We start from the raw sequence: 27,818 nt of genomic DNA on the forward strand, positions 1-27,818 counted from the left end.
CAAAGTATAAAATGTATGAGAAATTGCTTCTTTAGGTTTTGTATTTGAAATAGCAGTTTTTGTTCTTAGAAACCACAACCCATCCCTTTCTGTACACACACATGCTTCTTTATATTATCTCTGGAAACCAAAGCCTAATACTTGGGACAATTGAGAATTAACATAGTATTGCTCATCTCTTCTACCTCCTACTGGAAGTGTAATTTCTATCGATGGCTATATGTTTATTCAGGTTTTCTTTAACCTATACTTAATTATAGAAACTTTCAGAATAGGTAGGGAATAAGATACCACAGGAAAAATCATATATGACTAATGCCGAAATAAAGTAAAAGGATCTATTTGTAAACAATTAAATACACTACAGCAGGTAAAATGGGTAATTGGAAGCAAATTAAAGTGGAGAAAATATTAGGGTAAACTGTACCTTTAAAATGCTGTGATACTTTCACACTAGAACCCCCTACAAACTATGTGTTCAACTCCTGCAAAAAGGTTAAACACACAGCTAAATTCCTGATCAAGCCAAACACATTAGGAGTGTCAAACACATGTAGCTACCAATCAACAGCTGTAGACTGCCCAGGAACTCCAATGTGTTGTGGCTCAGAAAAGAACTTTAGCTATAGGTTTAAAGGGAAGTAAAACCCCAAATTTGTCTTTCATGATTCACATAGAGCATTTTCTTCATTCTCTTGGTATCTTTAGTTGAAAAGCAGGGACGCAAGTTCCGGAGTGTGCATGTTTGGAGCACTATAAGGCAGCAGTTTTTCTACAATGTTATCCATATCCAAGATCACTAGATAGCAGCACTATTTTCTGTCATGTAGTGTTCCAAACATCTACCTAGGTATCTCTTCAACAAAGAATAACATAGGAACAAAGCAAATTTGTTAACAGAATAAAATTGGTAATTTATTTAAAATGGTATGCTCAAATCACAGAAGAAAATTTTTGGGGCTCATATCCCTTTTTTTGCGGGGTTGCAAGAAGCATTACAGTAAACTTGTGGGTATTTTTTATTAGAATGAACATTTAAAAATAAAATGTATATACGACGTTTGTCACAAAATTAAATATATTAGAAAAAGGACATGATAAAGTTTTTATGATGAGAAGTCATAGATTGTTAATGTTTTGAACTATTTATTCAACAATCAATCAATATCAACTCTTCCCATGTTTTAAAAAAACATGTATCTAGTTCCTCAGTATTCGGTGTTGTCGATACATAAATTACATTTACCATTCTTTTCGATATAATATATTGATTTCCATCGTTTTGCTATATTGAGTCTGGTAACTACAGAAGGAGACTAGATGCTTTTAAATTTACCTCAGAGAAATCGGAGTGAAAAACAATGTCTACAAAACCTACAATACCGGTACAAATCACAAATCCAAACATTCTGAGAATTACTATTTTCCACTTCCTGTAAGTCATAATCTTCTCTGCCTGTGTCTGTTTTTTTGTGTGTGTTCTAAATGCAAATAATAGTCTATATTTGTTGAAAAAAAACAATATTACCTTTCTGATTAAGTAGTATTACTGTTTACCTGAGGGTAATATGTATTAGAAATGGTATAAAACTACCTTTAGCTCACATGTATAAGCTGTACTATGACATGTAAATATTGCTTGAATGGCATAAGATATTGTTGTTTAAACTTGGTTCCATCCCCTATTGTATAGATGCAAATATTCCAAAATCCAAATCAGTTTGCATAAATTGTTTTCTACCTGTACTAAAACTATATAATATAATAGCTGTAATAACTTAAAATGGTTCCTCGGGCCATACAAGGCAACTTTTTTAAAAATCAGCAGTGGGCAGTATAGACAATGAGCCATTACTTCATACTGAGGAGCGCTCTATGAATCAGGCTGTCTGTCCATATAAAACTTTGGATTGAATCATTGTTGCACATGCAGAATGGGAAAATACGGACTGTTTATAGCTTTAAGAAGAAAAACATTTGGGCTTCAGGCCAGATCCATCTAAGTCAATGGTGGCGAAACTTGGAACTCCAGATGTTTCAGAACTACATTTCCCATGATGCTTAGGCACTCTGAAGTCCAGTCGAGCATCATGGGAAATGTAGTTCTGAAACATCTGGAGTGACAAGGTTTGCCATGACAGATCTAGGTGATCTTAAAAAGTTCTCTTTTTATGCTAATCATACATGGCATCAGTAATGCACAAACTTTGCATAAAAAGTGAACTATATTCAATGTTTACGATCCTAAATAACTATATAGTATTTAATTTGAGAGCAGACTGAGGAATATATACTGTGCATATGTAGAAAATGACTATTTATGGCACAACGGTTGTGCTCAGCAGCTGGGTACAGCCCTTATCTATTTTGACTTTGTAAAACAAATATGTACATATTATACCAACATACAATTTAGAATTAAGGGCTAATTTCTATATGTTATATATATACAAAAATGTATGTCCCTGGTTTCCTCTAGCGAACTCCTAATATTTATACAGTCATGGCCAAAAGTTTTGAGAATGACACAAATATTAATTTTCACAAAGTCTGCAGCTTCAGTGTTTTTAGATATTTTTGTCAGATGTTACTATGGTATACTGAAGTATAATTACAAGCATTTCATAATTGTCAAAGGCTTTTATTGACAATTACATTTAGTTTATGCAAAGTCAATATTTGCAGTGTTGACCCTTCTTTTTCAAGAACTCTTCAATTCGCCTTGGCATGCTGTCAATCAACTACTGGACCACATCCTGACTGATGGCGGCCCATTCTTGCATAATCAATGCTTGGAGTTGTCAGAACATGTGGGGGTTTCTTGAGGAATGACCACATGTTCTCAATGGGATTAAGGTCTGGGGAGTTTCCTGACCATGGACCCAACATTTCGATGTCTTGTTCCCCAAGCCACTTAGTTATTACTTTTGCCTTATGGAAAGATGCTCCGTCATGCTGGAAAAGGCATTGTTCGTCACCAAACTGTTCTTGGATGGTTGAGAGAAGTTGTCCTTGGAGGATGTTTTTGTACCATTCTTTATTCATGGCTGTCTTCTTAGGCAAAATTATGAGTGAGCCACTTCCTTGGCTGAGAAGCAACTCTACACATAATTGGTCTCAGAATGCTTTACTGGTGGCATGACACAGGACTGATGGTGGCACTCACTTTTTCTTCTCCGGACAAGGTTTTTTCCGGATGCCCCAAACATTGGGAAAGGGGATTCATCAGAGAAAATGACTTTATCCCAGTCAGTCCAATCCCTGTACCTTTTGCAGAATATCAGTCAGTGCCTGATGCTTTTCCAGCCCTTCTTGACACCAGGCTATCCTCCAAAAGTCTTCAACTCACTGTGCATGCAGATGCACTCACACCTGCCTGCTGCCATTCCTGAGCAAGTTCTGCACTGGTGGTGCCCCGATCCCGCAGCTGAATAAACTTTAGGAGACGGTCCGAGCGCTTGCTGGACATTCTTGGGCACCCTGAAGCCTTCTTCACAACAATTGAACCTCTCTCCTTGAAGTTCTTGATGACCCGATAAATGGTTGATTTAGGTGCAATCTTAGTAGCAGCAATATCCTTGCCTGTTAACCCCTTTTTGTGCAAAGATATGATGACTGCACGTGTTTCCTTGCAGGTAACCATGGTTAACAGAGGAAGAACAATGATTTCAAGCACCCACCCCCTTGTAAAGCTTCCAGTCTGTTATTCTAACTCTATCAGCATGACAGAGTGGTCTCCAGCCTTATCTAGTCAACACTGACACCTGTGTTAACAAGAGAATCATTGACATGATGTCAGCTGGTCCTTTTGTGGCAGGGCTGAAATGCAGTGGAAATGTTTTTTTGGGGATTAAGTTAATCTTCATGGCAAAGAGGGACTTTGCAATTAATCTGATCACTCTTCATAACATTTTGGAGTATATGCTAATTGCCATCATAAAAACGGAGGCAGCAGACTTTGTGAAAGTTTATATTTGTGTCATTCCAAAACTTTTGACCAGGACTGTACAGCATTTTCAAATATAGAACCCCCCCCCCCCCCCCCTCAAGGCAGAGCATGCTGTGATCGGAGATGTCATTGCAGAGAATGCATCATATATCTGCAGAGAGAACGGGACACATCCAGGAACTGTCAGCACTTTCACTTTGCAGTACTTCTCCACATCAGACTGTTCTCTTCAAACATAGCTTTGCTATGGCTCACTGTGTGAATTTTCCTAAACACAGCGCATCCAGAGAAAAGTGCTGTTTGAAGAGAGCAATCAAATATGAAGCAGTGCTGCAAACCGGCAGTGCAAAATAATGTTAACTGGCTCTCAGGGATTTTTTAAGCTGTGACTTCTAAATGTAGGACATTCTTGTGAGCAATGCACCTTTTTTATGACATTTCTACCTTGTGATGGTAGACCAAGAGAAAAACAAAACAAAATTTATTTAAGAGACACTTTAAAAACTTAGCATCTCCTTTTTTGTGTGTAACAAATTTGCAAAGCATTTTTCAACTGCTGCACTATATTATAAAACATTTAAAATTTGCTTTTCTCTCCAGTTAATCAACACATTGCATTTGAGCTGGTACTTTAGTGTAACTGCCTAATTTAACATTTTATTTTATTTAAAAATGGCCTGCAGAAAATGTTTCACAAAAAAAAACAAAAAAAAATCTCATCACAGAAAGGATAGTTCTGCCTCTGGGTATAGAAATTTATAAAACATGTTTCTGTTACTGGGAATCCAATACTACAATTGACTATTTACATTACTGTTTTAAAGATCATTATAGTAAAAAACTTACTCTTTATGATGCTCAGCTGCTGATTTTGACAATGGAGGACTTGAATGTGTAGCAAGTTTGAGTGGTCGGTGAGGATCTGCGCTGGATGGTCGTACGGGGAGGTGGCCCATGAGGAGCGTATCTGCTGATGTCACAGGGGTGGGCTGGTGTAACCAAGGGCTGGCAGCATTCTTTTGTTTAAAAAAAAGACGACAACAACAAAAACAGACACAATAGATCAACAAAAATTGTATGATGGCAAACTTCCTTTACAGCTTGATAACTTAAAGGGACACTGAACCCAAATTTTTTTCTTTCGCGAATCAGATAGAGCATGCAATTTTAAGCAACTTTCTGATTTACTCCTATTATCAAATTTTCTTAATTCTCTTAGTATGTTTATTTGAAAAGCAAGAATGTAAGTTTAGATGCCGGCCCATTTTTAGTGAAAAAACTGGGTTGTCCTTGCTGATTGGACAGCACCAATAAACAAGTGATATCCATGGTTCTAAATCAAAAATTTGCTGGCTCCTTAACTTAGATGCTTTCTTTTTCCAAAAAAAGATAGCAAGAGAACGAAGAAAATTTGATAATAGAAGTAAATTAGAAAGTTGTTTAAAATGGCATGTTCTATCCTGAATCGTGAATGGAAAAAAATTGTGTTCAGTGTCCCTTTAAAGGTTAAATGGAAACATTTACACAAAAGCATTTTCAAATATACCTGCAGAAATGCTTACCATCTATCCAACCTATTGCAGTAATCCATATGAATCTTACAAGCAGCACATCACTGCCTGCAATCAGAACATGATCGACTGTGTGATGTGGACAAATGGAGTTTACCGTCAATATCAGCACCAGGTCACATGCACTTTAAAAGCTCCCATACAAGCAGCTAACTTTTAAATAAATCATTTTGGCAAGTATTTAGCAGAAATCAAACATGAAATATGCTAATTTCTATGTAAGAGAAACTGCTAAACACATCAAAAATACTATCTCGTCCTTACAAAATGTCAAGCAAAAGTGGTTTAAAAAGAAATGAATACAGCAGTAGGAGGTGTTTATTTCCTATTAATGACATTTCCCACAGCTCTACTGGTGGAGAGGGACACGCCTCTGCAAGCCTGACAAAATATTGATTTAGTAAGGATGAGGACAAACACTGAAGAAAATAAGACACACATGTATGCATGTATGTATGTATATATATATATATATATATATATATATATATATATATATATATATATATATATATATAGTTAATTTTTCAAAGTTCATTAATGTAACACTTTGAATTTTTCTGATTAATTTCAGTTTACTCATTTTTAGAACTGCTTTATCATGTGACAGGCATCAGCCAATCACAGGCTCATATATGTATATACACTGACGAGGCCCAATGAAGGCTGAAACAATCGTCTGGGGTTGCTGTGTTCCTTGTTCAGAGAGCAATTGCCTGCTATTTCGGGGCTGGACTGACCGCAATAGGCGGGATCAGACTGATATACCACTGTAAAGTTCTACTCTGTGAAAAGCATTACTGTGCTAAAAAGAATCTGCACGCAGGGGGTAAATCGCCATAAAACAGGCTAACGATGGTATTGAGCCGGTTGTTCGTTCCTGTGAGTGCACTTGGCTCTGTGTGTATTTAGTCTTCACATATGTATATACTGTAAACGCTTGCGCATGCTCAGTAAGAGTGAATGTGTACATAAAAAGATGCACAAATGGATAATGAAAGTAAATTTGAAAGTATTAATAGGAAATACAGAACACATACTGGTGTATTAATCTTTACTTTAAATAAATTTCACATTATTTATGACAAAAATGATGTTGCTCCTTCATATAGAATTGCAAACAATGTTTAAGTACAATGAATCTAAAAGCAAAATATTTTGTATTTAGAGGTACAATCAGTCTATAGTAGATAATGGGAAACAAGTTAAAAAATGGAGGCTTCCATTACTTTATAGAAACTCAGTGGGATTTGGAAAAACTAAATTTGCATTTAAATTACAGGAAAAGGGGATACAATTATAAAAGTGTATTGCAAAACATATTTAAACTACACAAAATAAAAATATTTAATATAATAACCTCAATGTTTAATATCCCTTTAAAGGACCAGTCAACACAGTAAATTTGCATAACCAACAAATGCAAGATAACAAGACAATGCAATAGCACTTAGTCTGAACTTTAAATGAGTAGTAGATTTTTTTTCTGACAATTTTAAAAGTTATGTATTTTTCCACTCCCCCCTGTACCATGTGACAGCCATCCACAAATCCATACACGTACCATGTGACAGCCATCAGCCATTCACAAACGCATACACACTTATTCTTGCACATGCTCAGTAGGAGCTGGTGACTCAAAAAGTTTAAATATAAAAAGACTGTGCACATTTTGTTAATGGAAGTAAATTGGAAAGTTGTTTAAAATGGCATGCTCTATCTGAATAATGAAAGTTTCATTTTGATTGAGTGTCCCTTTAATAAAAAGCTAAGCAACCTAGGTCTGTATTATACAACAGGCTCCATGAGACCACCAGTTGCAGAGTTAAATATGATTCTGTAAGTAAAAAGAAAAATAATGTATGACTACATATGGAAAAAATTCCTATAAATTATTCTGACCAGATGTTTACATTGGTTGCTTCACCAGAAGGATGCTATTATATCCAAACTTTCCCTCATGCCAGGTTCCTCACTTTTATTTTTACTTCCAGTTTCCTTAAAATAACATTTCATGTCCAAGGATTCTATCCTTTGAAAATAAACAAGCTACAGAATTAATCAGTGCAGAAATGAAAGCAAATGAGAAACTGGATTCATTCATCACACGTACAAAATCAACTCGTACAATATTGCTGGGACACACAAGACGGAATATAATTTCTGCTAAGTAACAGCATTTTCTGCAATGCAATAACCCTTACTCTGAATTACAAATAAGCAGATTTTTTTTTTCTGACAAATCCCCCCCCCCCCCCACACACACACCATTTGGCAGCCCCCTGTATCATGTGACAGCCATCAGCCAATCACAGACTAGTATACGTATACCCTGTGTACTTGTGCACATGCTCAGTAGTGTGAATAAAAAATATAAAAAAGACTGTGCAAAATGTGATAATAGAAGTACATTTCTATTTAATTTGGACTTTAGTGTCCATTTAATCTAAAATCCAGAAACATTTAAAAATTTAAAGGAACGTGGAATAAAAGAAAAAACAACTTTCCAATTTAATTCCATTATCAAAATGTGCCATCTTCTTAAAGGGACACTAAACCCCAAACAATTCTGTCATGATTGAGATAGAGAAAACAATTTTAAACAACATTCCAATTTACTTCTATTATCTAATGTGCTTCATTCTTTAGATATCCTTTTTAGAAGAAATAGCAATGCACATGGGTGAGCCAATCACACAAGGCATCTGTGTGCAGCCACCAATCAGCAGCTACTAAGCCTATCTAGATATGCTTTTCAGCAAAGGATAACAGGAAAATGAAGCAAATTAGATAATAGAAGTAAATTAGAAGGTTGTTTAAAAATGCAAGCTCTTTCTAAATCATGAAAGAAAAAATGTGGGTTTCATGTCCCTTTAAATTCTCACTTTGTGGCAGCTGATGAGATTCCAAGGTAGGTGTCTGGAGCACATGGCAGTAAATAGTACTGCATCTAGTGTTTTTGCAAATGGATAACATTCCTGCAAAACTGCTACCATATAGTGTCCCAGACACATGCACACTCCTGACCTTATGTCCCTGCTTTTCAACAAAAGATACCAAGAGAATAAAGAAAATTTGATAATTGAAGTAAACTAGAAAGTTGTTTAAAACTGCATACTGAATCACAAAATAAACATATTGAGTTTCCTGTCCCTTTGAGTATGTGCTACACACAATTTGGCATCCAATTTGTCCGCCTCACACACACAAGTATGTGCGAAGGGCAATCACATGAAGTGTCCGTTAAAATGAAAAAAAAAAACAGCCTTTAATACACTTTGTACTGGCCGTCCCTTTAAAGCCGTTTGTTTGCAGAAAATAAACTTATGACCTTAGCTACAAATGTAAAATTAATCTTTGTGATAACAGAAAGGGAGGGAACATCCTCTCTAATGTTTAGCACAAGTGTGTGTAATTGTTAGGTTACTTATTAACTGACAGATTGGGCTTTCTCTTTTACTTGTGCTAATCATTATGAAGTTTTTTATATATTCAGTATTTACCATGTAAATAACAATAGACAGATAAAATCATAAATGAAGTAAACAAATTTTAAACAACTTTCCAATTTACTTATATTTTCTAATTTGCTTTGCTCTATTGGTATCCTTAGTCAAAAAGCATACCTAGGTAGCCTCAGGAGCTGGGACCTAGCTGCCGATTGGTGGCTACACATATGCACCTTATCTTTGGCTTACCTATGTGACCAGCTAGCTCCCAGTAGTGCATTGTTGTGCCTTCAATAAAACAATAACAAAATAATTAAAGGGACAGTCTACACCAGAATAGTTATTGTTTTAAAAGATAGATAATCCTTTTTTTACCCATTCCCTAGTTTTGCATAGCCAACACAGTTATATTTATATATTTTTTACCTCTGTGATTATCATTAATCTAAGCCTCTGCAGATTGCCCTTTTATTTCAGTTCTTTTGACAGACTTGCAGTTTAGCCAATCAGTGATGGCTCCCAGGTAACTTCACGTGCACAAGCACAGTGTTATCTATATGAAAAACATGAACTAACACCCTCTAGTGGTGAAAAACCTGTTAAAATGCATTCTTAAGAGGCGGCCTTCAAGGTCTAATAAATTAGCATATGAACCTCCTAGGTTAAGCTTTCAACTAAGAATACCAAGAGAACAAAGAAAAATTGGTTATAAAAGTAAATTGGAAAATTGTTTAAAATTACATGTCCTATCTGAATCATGAAAGTTTTTTTTGGACTAGACTGTCCCTTTAAGCAAATTTTATAATAGAAGTAAATAGGAAAGTTGTGGAAATTTGTATGTTCTATCTGAATCGTGAAAAAAAAAATTGAGACTTCATGACTCTTTAAAGGGTCAGTAAATTCACAAACATTAAAATCTTGGGCAATGTTGGTCTTTGCCATTACATTTGAAACGCACTATTTAATTTTAATAAACAATATTTTTTCTATGTTTTATTTGATCTTACATTTCGAGTGTAACCATTAATGGCCGTTCGTTCTCCAACCCCTCAATGTCATCTTTAATATGGCGGTCTAGATATATTCTGCTCTTCCTACATACAAATTTTGTAATCCCTACATTTCCTCCCACTGAAGCTTGCTCACGCTTATATCTGGCAAATTATTGAAAAGTGAAAAACATGCAGCGGATCGGTAGGCGGACTGTTAATATACAAGGGGGGGGGGTAATATTTGTGATAAAATTAATAGTTAAAAAAAAACAATTTATTTTAATGTGATGAATGAAACTTATGTTTATGACATCATGCAAATGCTGTCCCTTTAACTGACAAGTACACTTGCAATAGTGATTTAACCCCTTTATTGCCCCTATGCCTTTGACATTTTCCAGGACTGTGTCTGCCTCGAGCATCACACTTTATCTAAGCCACATGCAAAGGGAGCTGTCTCTTGCACGTACAAACGCCAGCTGAGCAGAAGTGAAATGTGACTGTATATGACAGGGACTATGATACCCAGTATTGTTTGAGCTGGATATAAACCTATACAAAACAACGCAACAGTTCCTAGGGAAAAAAATGGTATGGCTGGAACACTCGTCAAAATTAAATTTTCATGAATCAGAGCATGCAATTTTTAACAATTTTTCAATTTACTTCCATTAGCAAAATGTGTACAGTCTTTTTATATTTACACTTTTTGAGTCACCATCTCCTATTGAGCATGTGCAAGAATTCACAGTATATACGTATATGCCTTTGTGATTGGCTGGTGGCTGTCACGTGATACAGGTGGGAGTGGAAATAGACAAAACTGAAATTTATCAGAAAAAAAAAATCTACTTATTTAAAGTTCAAACTAAGTGCTATAGCGTGGTCTCTTCATTATGCACATGTTGATTATATAATTCTACTGTATTCACTGGTCCTTTAATAATCGGAGTGAACAATTTTAAAAATAAATTGTTCTTCCACTTTTTAAAGCAGTCAAAGTAAGACCAGGGCTAAATAGTGTAAAGATTTTTTTTTTTTTTTTTTTTTTTTTAAAGATTGTGGCTGTCAACAAAAGAAGGAGAAATTAAGCACCTTGCATAATCTATTCTAAAATCATATCTTTTTGCTCACCCCTTACACGTGATCAGGTAGAGTATGGGATTGAGAAGTAAAAAATGTGTATTATGTTGATTGCACAACCCATTAATATTTATATGAGGGTCTCCACAGGAATATTTTAGCAGGTGCACCACCAGGCTGACTATACGGACAACCTGGCTAAAATTGTAGCCAATAAAATTCTAAGATAAGCCAATACTAAAAATGTGCTTTAGATAGAAGATAATACACATCGTCTCTCTCTCTATATATATATCTATATCTATCTATCTATATATATATATATATATATATATCCACATACAATACATATACACACACAGAAGTAGAAAAATATTACAGTCTTACTAGTCAGGGGTTTAAAGCTACTAGCCCAGAGGGAAAAAGTTACTAGTCAACTCAATGTCAAAGATAGGAAAAAGTCAAATTTCTAAGTGGACCTGTATGTGTGTATATATGTATGAGATATCTTGCAGAGGGATGCAGCACTCTTAAAATTGCAAAGCTTCTGAAGCGTGATCATCGAACAATCAAGCGTTTCATTCAAAATAGTCAACAGGGTCGCAAGAAGCGTGTGGAAAAACCAAGGCGCAAAATAACTGCCCATGAACTGAGAAAAGTCAAGCGTGCAGCTGCCAAGATGCCACTTGCCACCAGTTTGGCCATATTTCAGAGCTGCAACATCACTGGAGTGCCCAAAAGCACAAGGTGTGCAATACTCAGAGACATGGCCAAGGTAAGAAAGGCTGAAAGACGACCACCACTGAACAAGACACACAAGCTGAAACGTCAAGACTGGGCCAAGAAATATCTCAAGACTGATTTTTCTAAGGTTTTATGGACTGATGAAATGAGAGTGAGTCTTGATGGGCCAGATGGATGGGCCCGTGGCTGGATTGGTAAAGGGCAGAGAGCTCCAGTCCGACTCAGACGCCAGCAAGGTGGAGGTGGAGTACTGGTTTGGGCTGGTATCATCAAAGATGAGCTTGTGGGGCCTTTTCGGGTTGAGGATGGAGTCAAGCTCAACTCCCAGTCCTACTGCCAGTTTCTGGAAGACACCTTCTTCAAGCAGTGGTACAGGAAGAAGTCTGCATCCTTCAAGAAAAACATGATTTTCATGCAGGACAATGCTCCATCACACGCGTCCAAGTACTCCACAGCGTGGCTGGCAAGAAAGAGTATAAAAGAAGAAAATCTAATGACATGGCCTCCTTGTTCACCTGATCTGAACCCCATTGAGAACCTGTGGTCCATCATCAAATGTGAGATTTACAAGGAGGGAAAACAGTACACCTCTCTGAACAGTGTCTGGGAGGCTGTGGTTGCTGCTGCACGCAATGTTGATGGTGAATAGATCAAAACACTGACAGAATCCATGGATGGCAGGCTTTTGAGTGTCCTTGCAAAGAAAGGTGGCTATATTGGTCACTGATTTGTTTTTGTTTTGTTTTTGAATGTCAGAAATGTATATTTGTGAATGTTGAGATGTTATATTGGTTTCACTGGTAAAAATAAATAATTGAAATGGGTATATATTTGTTTTTTGTTAAGTTGCCTAATAATTATGCACAGTAATAGTCACCTGCACACACAGATATCCCCCTAAAATAGCTATAACTAAAAACAAACTAAAAACTACTTCCAAAACTATTCAGCTTTGATATTAATGATTTTTTTGGGTTTATTGAGAACATGGTTGTTGTTCAATAATAAAATTAATCCTCAAAAATACAACTTGCCTAATAATTCTGCACTCCCTGTATATACACATACATATATATATATATATATATATATATATATATATACACATATATATACACATACACATACACACACACACACACATACTCAAATGTGAAAACAGCAGATGTTTCTTACCCGTCTCATTGAAGCCTCAGCATTCACGTGATTTTCAGGATGCACCCACTTTGAGGATGGTAGACCAATACCTGGGTAGGCATGGCTCCCATTTGGATACTGCCAAATAATTGGATATAGTCCCAGTTGATTATAAGAAGCCGAAGGGTGAGCTTGGCTTAAAAGATGAGGTGACTGGTGCTGTAACATTTGCTGCTGCTGTTGATGTGCAAGTGCTAGGTGACTTAGGCTGCTGGCATGTGCAGTCTCTAGCTGAGGGTGGCCACCTAATAAGGACGCAGGAGGCATTCCAGGTATTACGGCAGGAAGTAGATGAGGGTGATGCACTGAATGGTGGGAAGTGCTTCCCAACGAGTGAGCGTTAATAGCAGACATGGGCGCTTGGTTTGAGGACGAGGTTAGCAAATGAGGATTAGCTGTTAGTGCTGGGTGATGGCTGTTTGGAGGTAAACATGTTCGATGAGCTGGAGAATGAAGAGCAAAATTGTGCTGGTGCAAATAGGGCGATAAGTGATTAGGTGCAGACTCTGGTCCAACAAGTGCTGGGTCCCTGTAAACCGTAAAATGTTCATTTTTGTCTATTATAAGAGGACTTTTTGTAGACTCAATAGCACTCACTCTTGTGGCCACTGGATGAAAACTGGATCGATGGAGGTCAGAATCCAACTGATTTATGGACCTTAAAATTCCTGAATTTTGACTATTGTGATAATTCAACTTATGTTTCATGATATCAGGGGAATGCACAGAACGTGACTTCAAACAATCAGGAGAAGTATTATATTTAATTTTACTAGAACAATCCGTCCTATGTGGCTTGGGTTTCAAAGCATCTAGGGTTTGCTTTTGGAGTCTCTTCTGCTCATCTGTAAGTGATGAGCTTCCAATAACAGAACTATGATGTATTTTATCCCGGTCATTAAAGTCCTTTGAAAACTGGGAGGTTTTTAACACTCCAGAAGAAAGTGCGTAATCTGCTTTTTTATTAACATTCTCATTCCAACTTGGCTCAGAATTTTGCTTCTTTATATCAGAAAAATTAGCATTTCCAAATGAGGGTTTCAAGGCATTGCTTTGTAACTCTGTCTTGGGAGAGGCTTGCAAGCCTATGATATTGTCATGATTTTCCTGGGGTGCCTTGTCGGAATTGTTTTCACTGTTTAAGAGAACAGCATTTTTTGGCGTTGGAGGTTTTATGACTAGCTGCTCATTCTGAGACAATTCCGTAGTGTTGCTCTTTTCTACCACAATATCTTGAGCATGTGGATTATTGGAATTCTGATCATAAAGTGCTGTTTGCTCAGATCGAAGAAACTGAGGTTTAACGTCCTGCAGCTGTATGTCAGCTGATTTCATTCTTTCTGATCCTATATACTTTTTATCGTCCTGCATTTCATTCCATGGAGAATGCCTATCTATTAGTGTCTGTTCCTCAGTCCTTTCGCTACTTTGGGATATTCCTCCATCTCCATTTATCTTTGAAGTGTTCTTGCATTTCAACTCGTTCTCGGAATTCTGCTCAGAGGAAGAATCTATTATCCTTTTATTTGAATTTTCTGAGTCACTGCTTTCAGAGTAGTCTGAAATATTTTCTGTGCGTAGCCTTTTCAGAATTAATTTCTTTTCATCCTCCTCAGGTTTTCTCCTTTTACTGTGAAAATGTTTGTTCCTTTTCAGATTTTCTGTAATGAGAAAGATAGAATTAATGTACAAATTAAAGGAACATAAAACCCTTTTATAAGCTTAATCCCATAATTAAAGTAAAAGTACATTAAACCTAAAAGAATGTACTTACCTTAATAAAAACACCACCTTTATTCTTCTGGAAACTGTTGAAGAAACTGCTGCTTCCATTGTTTTCGACTGCTCTCAGAATGTGTGCTTTCATGAATAAAGTACACATGGACTCCTGATTGGCTAGAGCAAGGGTCAGCAACCTTGGCTCTCCAGTTGTTTTAGAACTACATTTCCCATGATGCTTAAGTATATTTAAGCTGCCTAAGCATCATGGGAAAAGTAGTTCTAAAACATCTGGAGAGCCAAGGTTGGGCTAGAGGCATGCCCCCAGTCAATCATGACCCTATACGCCCATAATCCACCTTTGGTTGGCAGTGAAAAACTAGAGGCAGTGGTACCTTCACCATTTTCTAGAAGAAGGTAAGTACAGACTAAAAGTACTTTTAACACGTATTGCTTCTGTATAAAACTATGCTCGTCTTATGCCACCTAGAGAAGGCCAAAAAGTAATGCAGCAACCTACAAATGGTGAAAATCAAATAGCTGGTTTAGGCTATTTGTAGCGGTTTGAAAAACTAGGTTACAAATTGTTATGTTTTGGTTTCTCTAGGAAGCGTTAGACAAAGTACAATTTTTTAAAGGAACGTTAAAAACAAAATACATTTCATGTACCTCCCTCTAATTATGGATGCCGCCATTTTGGGACCTAGGTAACCCTGCAGGTATCTTCTCCTTCAGATACCCGTAGGTTAACCCTAGGTCCCAAAATGGCATCCATAATGTACATGTGCAAATAGCTCAGCACTGAAATGTAGTGATTGCTAGATTTCAACATGGAGGCACCCATGACTAGAGGAAGGCGGGGAATAACCTTAATATTATGCTTATAAAATGTACTTAGTGTTTAATGTACCTTTAACAAAAACAAGAGGTGTTTATATCCCTTTATAGTTAAACGCCTATCTACTTCCAACGTACTATTAAGAATGTAGGGACCCTTAAAGGGACATAGTACCCAAATGTTGAGGCACTTCAAAGTGATGCTGCATAGCTGTAAAAAGCTGATGAGAAAATATCACCTGACCATCTCTAATTAAAAAAGAAAGATATGTCACATCAAAATTTCCTAAGTAGCCACATCCCATTGTAAATGCAGTTTAAGCTGCCAATTAGGATGCTAGTCCCAGGACTTGCATGGGAACATGCATCTGGCATGTGCAGGCACAGTCATGTTATTTCCCTCCTCAGTTTAAGGAAGTTTACTATGAAATCTCACAGGATTTCAGTTAAATCTCATGTGATCGCAGTAAAGCAAAGTATGACATTAGCACTGATGAAGCTGATTGGCTGTTGTGCTTATTTTTTCAACATGCAGCTGACAGAAGCTACAGTATATCTGTTCACACAGCACTTACCATTGTGAGCTGAAGTACTTTTAAGGTAAAGTATATTCCTATTTTACATAGCGATGTTCAGGTGATATTTTCTTGTTACACTGCATCACTTTCAAGTGATTTTGCATATAGGTATTATGTCTCTTTAAATATGAATATTACAACTGAATTTAAATACCTATTACTGCTATGAAACTGAATATGAACTGTCAATGATTTTGACATATTTAAAGGGACAGTCTGGGCTAAAAAAAAAACTTAAATGATTCAGATAGAGCATGCAATTGTAAACAATTTTCCAATTTACTTTTATCACCAATTTTGCTTTGTTCTCTTGGTATTCTTAGTTGAAAGCTTAACCTAGGAGGTTCATATGCTAATTTCTTAGACCTTGAAGGCCACCTCTTTTCAGAATTCATTTTAACAGTTTTTCACCACTAGAGGGTGTTAGTTCATGTTTTTCATGTAGATAACACTGTGCTTGTGCACGTGAAGTTATCTGGGAGCAGGCACTGATTGGCTAAACTGCAAGTCTGTCAAAAGAACTGAAATAAAGGGGCAGTTTGCAGAGGCTTAGATACAAGGTAATCACAGAGGTTAATGGTATATTAATATAACTGTGTTGGTTATGCAAAACTGGGGAATGTGTAATAAAGGGATTATCTATCTTTTAAAACAACAAAAATTCTGGTGTAGACTGTCCCTTTAAATGGAATTAAATTGAACAACTTTACCATAGAAATATGAACTGTTGTGCATACAATATGTGTAGCCAAACATTAATTTAAATCATAATGCAGATACCAAATGTTTGTCATATGAAGAATATCTGATGACCAAAAGTAAGTGGCAACATCTGGTGCTGATTAATTTAAAAATCAGGACATCTCCAAAAACATTTGAAGAGAGCGGTAAACATTTATTGTAACCAACGAATGTTAAAACCATGTATTTGTGCCTTATCTATTATAATTCTTGTTCTCTTATCTCATCGTGACATCACAAGGCAGAAAGTCATTACTGATGGAATTATATTTATCCCTAATAGGAGAAGTAGGTCCTCTTACAAGAGAAAATTAACCTAAAGGCCCATTTCTTACTTAATTTGCAGGGCTGGTAAAGATAGAAGTTCTAGTTCCATAATACGTAGCACTACTAATTACTATAATAAAAAAAAACATGGAAGCAATGCATCACTGTTTACGTATTTGTATTGCTTTACATGTACTCCGCGTCACATTTGGTCGCAATTTACAAACACATAATAATAAACACTCAATTTCTATAAACAAAACTATGTTTTAACAAAAACAAAAAAAAATTATAATCATACCCCTTAGGACAGAGCTTGACAAACCCAGGAGCCAGGGAGATACTGGCTCCTATCTTTTATTGCTCAGTCGATACATTGTGTAATGGCTGAAAAGAAGCAAAGTAGTATCCAAATCGAAAGCAAGAGACTAATTCTTCCAGCCCAACTTATTTGTCTACATCGGAAAAAAGTAAAAATAAGTAAAAATTTAAATCATGTGATCACGTCCCAATGATGAGATCGTGTCAGGGTGGGGGTGAGTGTCTATGACGTTAGGCGCCCCCTCCAGCCCGCCATCCCATTCAGGAAGCACCTAGGGCTTCAGTACAGCCAAACGGCTAGGAAGTTCCATGCCGTCCTAAGGGCGCTAAAGCCCAGTGCAGTTAGAATGGCATAGAACGTCCTAAGGGCAGGAAGGGGTTAATAAGTAGTGTTTTTTTTATTATTATTTTTAAAGAAGAAAACTACGAAAAATATTTTATTTTTGCTAAAACATCATTTTGTTGTTGGAAAGAAAATCGTGCATTTAAGTTAAGGAATCACATTCCAATCAATTAGCATATTTCCAATCCATGACAACAAATAGCTCAGCAGGCTGTCAGATCATTTGATTATTTTAGATACCAAACATCTAGTTTAATATATAAACAATAATGCTTTCCTTAAAGGGACATTAAACACATTGCTTGAAAGATGTAGTCAGAGCAAAGATTAGTCAGAGAATAATTTGTGCATTTAGTAATATTAGTTGTTTAAATATTGAAAAAAATAAGGGTAAAGTTAATGCCGATAAAGCAGTGGGCACTACCATATTGTAACTTAGGTTACTTTTTTGCTGAGGCCAATTAGGAATGGTTATAAATGGCTTACTAGAGTGTGCAACCAATGACAAGGTGGAATATAGCTGGGTCTGCACCATGTTTAACACAAATTGGAAAGCCCACAATATTCAGAATTAAATTAAAGGAAAGGAGAACAAAATAAATAATGTTTTACTACATGTAAATAAACAGTGTATATTAATATATGCAGGCGTTTAATGTCCCATTAATGTTACATAGATTAAAAAACTTGATTACTACTAATATGGTGCTAAATTATCCACTTGGTCAGTGAAATCAAGAATCACATACCTGTTCTACCAATGCTATCACATCTTTCTTCTTTCATTCTATCTTCGTCAGGAATACTGCTATCCGATCCTTTCCTTTTATTTAAACGGGCATTTCGCTGCTTTGAGGACGTTTGAGAGTTCATTGCTGGCCTGGGACTATTAGCTTGTGCACGTGTATAATGACCCTACAAACAACATTAATAATAATTACAAAACAGCCACACTAAAAGGGATTACGTGCAACACAAATAAAAACAGAATTTATGCTTACCTGATAAATTACTTTCTCCAACGGTGTGTCCGGTCCACGGTGTCATCCTTACTTGTGGGATATTCTCTTCCCCAACAGGAAATGGCAAAGAGCCCAGCAAAGCTGGTCACATGATCCCTCCTAGGCTCCGCCTACCCCAGTCATTCGACCGACGTACAGGAGGAAATATGCATAGGAGAAACCATATGATACCGTGGTGACTGTAGTTAGAGAAAATAATTCATCAGACCTGATTAAAAAACCAGGGCGGGCCGTGGACCGGACACACCGTTAGAGAAAGTAATTTATCAGGTAAGCATAAATTCTGTTTTCTCCAACATAGGTGTGTCCGGTCCACGGCGTCATCCTTACTTGTGGGAACCAATACCAAAGCTTTAGGACACGGATGAAGGGAGGGAGCAAATCAGGTCACCTAAATGGAAGGCACCACGGCTTGCAAAACCTTTCTCCCAAAAATAGCCTCCGAAGAAGCAAAAGTATCAAATTTGTAAAATTTGGCAAAAGTGTGCAGTGAAGACCAAGTCGCTGCCTTACATATCTGGTCAACAGAAGCCTCGTTCTTGAAGGCCCATGTGGAAGCCACAGCCCTAGTGGAATGAGCTGTGATTCTTTCAGGAGGCTGCCGTCCGGCAGTCTCATAAGCCAATCGGATAATGCTTTTAAGCCAAAAAGAAAGAGAGGTAGAAGTTGCCTTTTGACCTCTCCTTTTACCAGAATAAACAACAAACAAAGAAGATGTTTGTCTGAAATCTTTAGGGGCCTCTAAATAGAATTTTAGAGCACGGACTACGTCCAAATTGTGTAACAAACGTTCCTTCTTTGAAACTGGATTCGGACACAAAGAAGGTACAACTATCTCCTGTTTAATATTCTTGTTGGAAACAACTTTCGGAAGAAAACCAGGCTTAGTACGCAAAACCACCTTATCTGCATGGAACACCAGATAGGGCGGAGAACACTGCAGAGCAGATAACTCAGAAACTCTTCTAGCAGAAGAAATTGCAACCAAAAACAACACTTTCCAAGATAATAACTTAATATCTACGGAATGTAAGGGTTCAAACGGAACCCCTTGAAGAACTGAAAGAACTAGATTAAGACTCCAGGGAGGAGTCAAAGGTCTGTAAACAGGCTTGATTCTAACCAGAGCCTGAACAAACGCTTGAACGTCTGGCACAGCTGCCAGCCTTTTGTGAAGTAAAACAGATAACGCAGAGATCTGTCCCTTCAGAGAACTTGCAGATAATCCTTTCTCCAAACCTTCTTGTAGAAAGGATAGAATCTTAGGAATTTTTATCTTGTTCCATGGGAATCCTTTAGATTCACACCAACAGATATATTTTTTCCATATCTTATGGTAAATTTTTCTAGTTACAGGCTTTCTAGCCTGAATCAGAGTATCTATTACAGAATCTGAAAACCCACGCTTTGATAAAATCAAGCGTTCAATCTCCAAGCAGTCAGTTGGAGGGAAACCAGATTCGGATGTTCGAATGGACCTTGAACAAGAAGGTCCTGTCTCAAAGGTAGCTTCCATGGTGGAGCCGATGACATATTCACCAGGTCTGCATACCAAGTCCTGCGTGGCCACGCAGGAGCTATCAAGATCACCGAAGCCCTCTCCAGATTGATCCTGGCTACCAGCCTGGGAATGAGAGGAAACGGTGGGAATACATAAGCTAGGTTGAAGGTCCAAGGTGCTACTAGTGCATCTACTAGAGTCGCCTTGGGATCCCTGGATCTGGACCCGTAACAAGGAACCTTGAAGTTCTGACGAGAGGCCATCAGATCCATGTCTGGAATGCCCCATAATCGAGTTATTTGGGCAAAGATTTCCGGATGGAGTTCCCACTCCCCCGGATGGAATGTCTGACGACTCAGAAAATCCGCTTCCCAATTTTCCACTCCTGGGATGTGGATTGCAGACAAGTGGCAGGAGTGATCCTCCGCCCATTGAATTATCTTGGTCACTTCCTCCATCGCCAGGGAACTCCTTGTTCCCCCCTGATGGTTGATATATGCAACTGTCGTCATGTTGTCTGATTGAAACCTTATGAATTTGGCCTTTGCTAGATGAGGCCAAGCTTTGAGAGCATTGAATATCGCTCTCAGTTCCAGAATGTTTATCGGGAGAAGAGATTCTTCCCGAGACCATAGACCCTGAGCTTTCAGGGGTTCCCAGACCGCGCCCCAGCCCACCAGACTGGCGTCGGTCGTGACAATGACCCACTCTGGTCTGCGGAAGCTCATTCCCTGTGACAGGTTGTCCAGGATCAGCCACCAACGGAGTGAATCTCTGGTCCTTTGATCTACTTGAATCGTCGGAGACAAGTCTGTATAATCCCCATTCCACTGTCTGAGCATGCACAGTTGTAATGGTCTTAGATGAATTCGTGCAAAAGGAACTATGTCCATTGCTGCAACCATCAATCCTATTACTTCCATGCACTGCGCTATGGAAGGACGAAGAACAGAATGAAGTACTTGACAAGAGCTTAGAAGTTTTGATTTTCTGACCTCTGTCAGAAAAATCCTCATTTCTAAGGAGTCTATTATTGTTCCCAAGAAGGGAACTCTTGTTGACGGGGAAAGAGAACTCTTTTCTATGTTCACTTTCCATCCGTGATATCTGAGAAAGGCTAGGACGATGTCCGTATGAGCCTTTGCTTTTGACAGAGACGACGCTTGAATCAGGATGTCGTCCAAGTACGGTACTACTGCAATGCCCCTTGGTCTTAGAACCGCTAGAAGGGACCCTAGTACCTTTGTGAAAATTCTCGGAGCAGTGGCTAATCCGAATGGGAGTGCCACAAACTGGTAATGCTTGTCCAGAAAAGCGAACCTTAGGAACTGATAATGTTCCTTGTGGATAGGAATATGTAGGTACGCATCCTTTAAATCCACCGTGGTCATAAATTGACCTTCCTGGATGGTAGGAAGGATCGTTCGAATGGTTTCCATTTTGAACGATGGAACCCTGAGAAATTTGTTTAGGATCTTGAGATCTAAAATTGGTCTGAATGTTCCCTCTTTTTTGGGAACTATGAACAGGTTGGAGTAAAACCCCATCCCTTGTTCCCCTATTGGAACTGGATGAATTACTCCCATCTTTAACAGGTCTTCTACACAATGTAAGAATGCCTGTCTTTTTATTTGGTTTGAAGATAATTGAGACCTGTGGAACCTTCCCCTTGGGGGTAGTTCCTTGAATTCCAGGAGATAACCTTGAGAAACTATTTCTAGTGCCCAAGGATCCTGAACATCTCTTGCCCAGGCCTGAGCAAAGAGAGAAAGTCTGCCCCCCACCAGATCCGGTCCCGGATCGGGGGCCATCCCTTCATGCTGTTTTGGTAGCAGTGGCAGGCTTCTTGGCCTGCTTACCCTTGTTCCAGCCTTGCATCGGTCTCCAGGCTGGTTTGGGTTGAGAAGTATTACCCTCTTGCTTAGAGGATGTAGAAGTAGAGGCTGGTCCGTTTCTGCGAAAGGGACGAAAATTAGGCTTATTTCTAGCCTTAAAAGACCTATCCTGAGGAAGGGCGTGGCCCTTTCCCCCGGTGATGTCTGAAATAATCTCTTTCAAATCAGGACCAAACAGTGTTTTACCCTTGAAAGGGATGTTAAGCAATTTTGTCTTGGAAGACACATCCGCTGACCAAGACTTTAGCCAAAGCGCTCTGCGCGCCACGATAGCAAACCCTGAATTTTTCGCCGCTAATCTAGCTAATTGCAAAGCGGCATCTAGAATAAAAGAGTTAGCCAATTTAAGTGCTTGAACTCTGTCCATAACCTCCTCATACGAAGACTCTTTATTGAGCGACTTTTCTAGTTCTTCGAACCAGAAACACGCTGCCGTAGTGACAGGAACAATGCATGAAATTGGTTGTAGAAGGTAACCTTGCTGAACAAACATCTTTTTAAGCAAACCCTCTAATTTTTTATCCATAGGATCTTTGAAAGCACAACTATCTTCTATGGGAATAGTAGTGCGTTTGTTTAGAGTAGAGACCGCCCCCTCGACCTTAGGGACTGTCTGCCATAAGTCCTTTCTGGGGTCGACTATAGGAAATAATTTCTTAAATATAGGGGGAGGAACAAAAAGGTATGCCGGGCCTTTCCCATTCCTTATTTACTATGTCCGCCACCCGCTTGGGTATAGGAAAAACATCGGGGGGCACCGGAACCTCTAGGAACTTGTCCATCTTACATAATTTCTCTGGAATGACTAAATTGTCACAATTATCCAGAGTAGATAATACCTCCTTAAGCAGTGCGCGGAGATGTTCTAATTTAAATTTAAATGTTACAACATCAGGTTCAGCTTGCTGAGAAATTTTTCCTGAATCTGAAATTTCTCACTCAGACAAAACCTCCCTCCTGGCCCCTTCAGATTGGTGTGAGGGTATGTCAGAAACGTTATCATCAGCGTCCTCTTGCTCTTCAGTGTTTAAAACAGAGCAATCGCGCTTTCTCTGATAAGTAGGCATTTTAGATAAAATATTTGCAATAGAATTATCCATAACAGCCGTTAATTGTTGCATGGTAATAAGTATTGGCGCACTAGATGTACTAGGGGCCTCTTGTGTGGGCAAAACTGGTGTAGACACAGAAGGGGATGATGCAGTACCATGCTTACTCCCCTCATCTGAAGAATCATCTTGGGCACTATTATTATCTGTGGCATCATTGTCCCTACTTTGTTTGGACACTATGTCACAATTATCACATATATTTAAATGGGGAGACACATTGGCTTTCATACATATAGAACATCGCTTATCTGATGGTTCAGACATGTTAAACAGGCTTACACTTGTCAACAAAGCACAAAAAACGTTTTAAAATAAAACCGTTACTGTCACTTTAAATTTTAAACAGAACACACTTTATTACTGAATATGCGAAAAAGCATGAAGCAATTGTTCAAAATTCACCAAAATTTCACCACAGTGTCTTAAAGCCTTAAAAGTTTTGCACACCAAATTTGAAAGCTTTAACCCTTAAAATAACGGAACCGGAGCCGTTTTTACATTTAACCCCTATACAGTCCCAGGTATCTGCTTTGCTGAGACCCAACCAAGCCCAGAGGGGAATACGATACCAAATGACGCCTTCTATAAGCTTTTTCAGTGGTTCTTAGCTCCTCACACATGCATCTGCATGCCTTGCTTTCCAAAAACAACTGCGCATTAGTGGCGCGAAAATGAGGCTCTGCCTATGACTAGAGAAGGCCCCCATCTGAAAAAGGTGTCCATACAGTGCCTGCCGTTTTTTAACAACAATCCCCAAGATTATAATAACTATAAAGAGTTATAATCTGCCAAATATGCTTAGCAAAGTAATCGTTTTAGCCCAGAAAAATGTCTACCAGTTTTTTAAGCCCTTATAAAGCCCTTTATTCTTTTACTTAATCTAAGAAAATGGCTTACCGGTCCCCATAGGGAAAATGACAGCCTTCCAGCATTACAAAGTCTTGTTAGAAATGTGGCCAGTCATACCTCAGGCAGAAAAGTCTGCCAACTGCTTCCCCCAACTGAAGTTACTTCATCTCAACAGTCCTGTGTGGAAACAGCAATCGATTTTAGTAACGTTTGCTAAAATCATCTTCCTCTTACAAACAGAAATCTTCTTCTCTTTTCTGTTTCAGAGTAAATAGTACATACCAGCACTATTTTAAAATAACAAACACTTGATTGAAGAATAAAAACTACATTTAAACACCAAAAAAACTCTTAGCCATCTCCGTGGAGATGTTGCCTGTGCAACGGCAAAGAGAATGACTGGGGTAGGCGGAGCCTAGGAGGGATCATGTGACCAGCTTTGCTGGGCTCTTTGCCATTTCCTGTTGGGGAAGAGAATATCCCACAAGTAAGGATGACGCCGTGGACCGGACACACCTATGTTGGAGAAAGGCAGAAATTACAAACGTTTAAAAAAAAAATTGAATTAAACATTTTTTTATTTTTTTTTTAAACAGGAGCTGGCAATAATATTGAGGATCCAGGCAAACGTTTTAGTAGCCACATAGGGTTAAAGTTACATATATAAGAGTAATCCATAAAAATTGCAGGAGCAGTGACGTTTTTCAAACAAAGCTGATTTTTTATTGACCAATGTCCCTTTAAACAGGCAAAATATTAACAGAATATTGCACTAAACCCCCCCAATATCTTACATGAATTGTGTTGCTATTCTGATTGGAGCGAGATCTACGCCGAGATGTTATGCCAATATTTTCACCTTTTAATAAAGAGTAAACAACATCATCTAGAAAGGTCATCTGAACCATAGAAGGGTCAACATTCTGTGGCTCTAGTACCTGGTTGAAAAAAAAAGAGAAATATAAAAGACATTACACCATTAGTATTCATGCACTCGTATGTAACCAGTGGAGGCAGGCGCTCAACAGGCAGAAAAAAAAAACACTTGAATAACAATGTAACATTATATTGCTTTTGTAAAACAGTGCTGCAATTGTTTACTTAATGTGTGGGTTAATTGTCGTGGTTATGCGGATGAATGAAAAGATAGAGACACACACACAAAGATAAATATATAAATAATATGATATACGACGGCAGTAACATATAGACAGAAGGAAAGGCAGGGCAGATTACCAAAAGAATAGAGAAAAGTCTTGACACTGACACAATCTGCTTTAGCAAAAGTAAAAAAAAAACACTAATTATGAAAAGAAAAAACCTCCGGTTAATAAAGATCCCACTATTGCCCCCGTGGTGCTGGGTACGATTGTAAGTTGACATGACAGTCCCCAGGAACATAATAGGGGAGTCTTATGCTCTTTACACACACATCTTGCCCCCACTTATTATGATCTGCTGACAAATGATATTACAAGTACTATGGCAAAGTGGGTGTGGGGTGAGAAAGTGCAATCACAATAAGATGATTACTAAAAGCTGCGCTAGATGCTATCGAAAGTGGTACCTTTTGATGGGACAGTGTATGTGAAAAATAGTTTTTCTCTTAATGTGTTTCCAATAATTTGTTATACAAGCTGATAAAACTGCTTCTTTAGGTTTATTTTGTATATGAAATAGCTGGTTTTCTTATTAAAAAACAAAGCCCAATAACTAGAGAGAACAATTGAAAACGAACATTATCTTCTACTGGCTATGTTTACACACCTTTTAGATAGCCAATACTTAAGTATAGAAACTTTCAGTAGAGTTTGGGATACCACAAGCAAAAACAGCGATATCAAATGCCAAAATCTAAAAGGTAAGGGAGCTATTTGTAAACAATTTAATACACTCCAGCAGGAAAAAAAAATTAATTATTAGGAACAAATTACAGGAGAGAAAAATGTATGGCAAACTGTCCCTTTAATATCTACATCTGACACGCGAGTTCATTATGATGGCTTACAGCAGAGATATACATGCTGTGAGGAAAGATTTTCAGCAGTATATCAACTTACCTGGTCATTCATAACAATCATAGTGCGGGTAAAAAGGTCATGGTGAGTTATTATGCCAGTGAACCACTGGGTGGCAGAGTCTTGTCTGTATACCCTCACTCGATAGCCGTTTAACGAATAAGGACCTATAGAACAAACAAATACATGTTAATGGACAATAAATACAATACAAATTCTGCATCTATTGTTATATTATAAAGGGACATTGTGGTTCAGACAGAGTATGAATCAAAATGTTTTATTGGTATCCTTTGTTTAAAAGCATACCTTGGTAGGCTCAGGAGCTACACACATATGAATCTTGTCATTAGCTCACCCAAAGTGTTAAGCTAGTTCCCATAGTGCATTGTTGCTCTAAAGCAGCAATTAAAAGGACAGTAAACAGCTAGTAATTACAAGACATTTTATGTTGTATTGCTAAAGGACAACATATCAGCCAAGTCTAAATGTTTTTTTTTTTTTAAAACAAAACAACATGCTTTTTACAGCAATTAATTTTCAACAGCCAAACTCCACCCACCATGTGACTTATTTGGATGAACCAATCTGGGCTTTGGTCTGCAGACAACAAGGCTAACCATACTCATAATATTAGTATAAAGTGCATTATTTTGCAGTAGTTTTTTTTATTGCATATAACTTGTAACTAATCATCATGGCTAGCTGAAGTGAATAGCAGCTCCTTGTGCGCATGCGTTAAGTTGTGCAGTACATGTGGGTCATGTGAGCCTATATATTGTCTCCATGTGCAGTCATGATAGTGTCGCGCATGCATGGTGGTTAGATAGGGATGATAGCACGCTCACGTTTTTGCAGATACTACTTCACTGAGTAAACAGTGGATCTCATAATCCTCCGTTTACTTGTTTGATGGGACATGAAATTACTGAGCATGAGCGGTTCCTTTCAATCTCTAGGGAATGCGCATCACATCTGCACAAACCTGCAATGTTTAATAGCTATGTGTTTTACCTCTTTGAATTGAAGGAATTACAGCATTTTATTTTTCCTTTACAATGTTCTTTAATTTCAACTGTATGGTTGCCCTTTTAATAACTGAAGTAGATAAGAAGGTAAAACCCTTACCTTGCATAAAAATCTCCTGAACCTTATGCTCTTTAACCCAAGCTTTCACCTCCTCGTGAAGTTGGGGATTGTCCCTGAGAACTGGGTGTAGACTGTCTACTTCATCCTAGAAAAACAAGGAAAAACAGTACAAGATTAGTATCCTTGTGCTCAATATAACTGTACACAAATGCACAAACAAGATCAGGCAAGGATTGCTAGCTCATATTTAGAACTCAAGGTCTCAGATTCATACTGTAGACAGCATGTTGTCCAAGAAAGCAAAAACACATCTATATATAGCCCTTTGATTTGTGTCTACTGTATAAAAAATTACACGGGCAAGACATTCTGCGCATTTAAAAAAATGCATATGGCTAGCTATTAATGCATGAAAAACAACATTTCCATTAGTGTATAGATATTTGTAGCCATTTGCGTTCTTAAATATGATCCAACTAAAAAAAACTGTGTATATGTTTTTAAAATAAAAATTATCCTTATAGAAGAGACATAAGTAGAG

General features: G+C 37.8%; 1 protein-coding gene across 3 annotated transcripts in view; it reads right to left on the reverse strand.

Moving 5' to 3' along the window:
• The window catches only part of JMJD1C (jumonji domain containing 1C), a 551,993-nt gene that overhangs the window by 77,849 nt on the left and 446,326 nt on the right, over nt 1-27,818 (reverse strand). For all 3 annotated transcript variants that reach the window (XM_053692264.1, XM_053692266.1, XM_053692265.1), the window contains 6 exons: nt 27,317-27,422; nt 26,231-26,355; nt 24,965-25,108; nt 18,541-18,706; nt 12,965-14,646; nt 4,796-4,965 (listed from right to left, as the gene is read on the reverse strand). In XM_053692264.1, the coding sequence (XP_053548239.1) occupies nt 4,796-4,965; nt 12,965-14,646; nt 18,541-18,706; nt 24,965-25,108; nt 26,231-26,355; nt 27,317-27,422 (2,393 nt within the window). The remainder of the gene's footprint in view (nt 1-4,795; nt 4,966-12,964; nt 14,647-18,540; nt 18,707-24,964; nt 25,109-26,230; nt 26,356-27,316; nt 27,423-27,818) is intronic.

Source organism: Bombina bombina, chromosome 9 (assembly GCF_027579735.1).
Source record: "Bombina bombina isolate aBomBom1 chromosome 9, aBomBom1.pri, whole genome shotgun sequence".
Classification (NCBI taxonomy): Eukaryota; Metazoa; Chordata; class Amphibia; order Anura; family Bombinatoridae; genus Bombina; species Bombina bombina.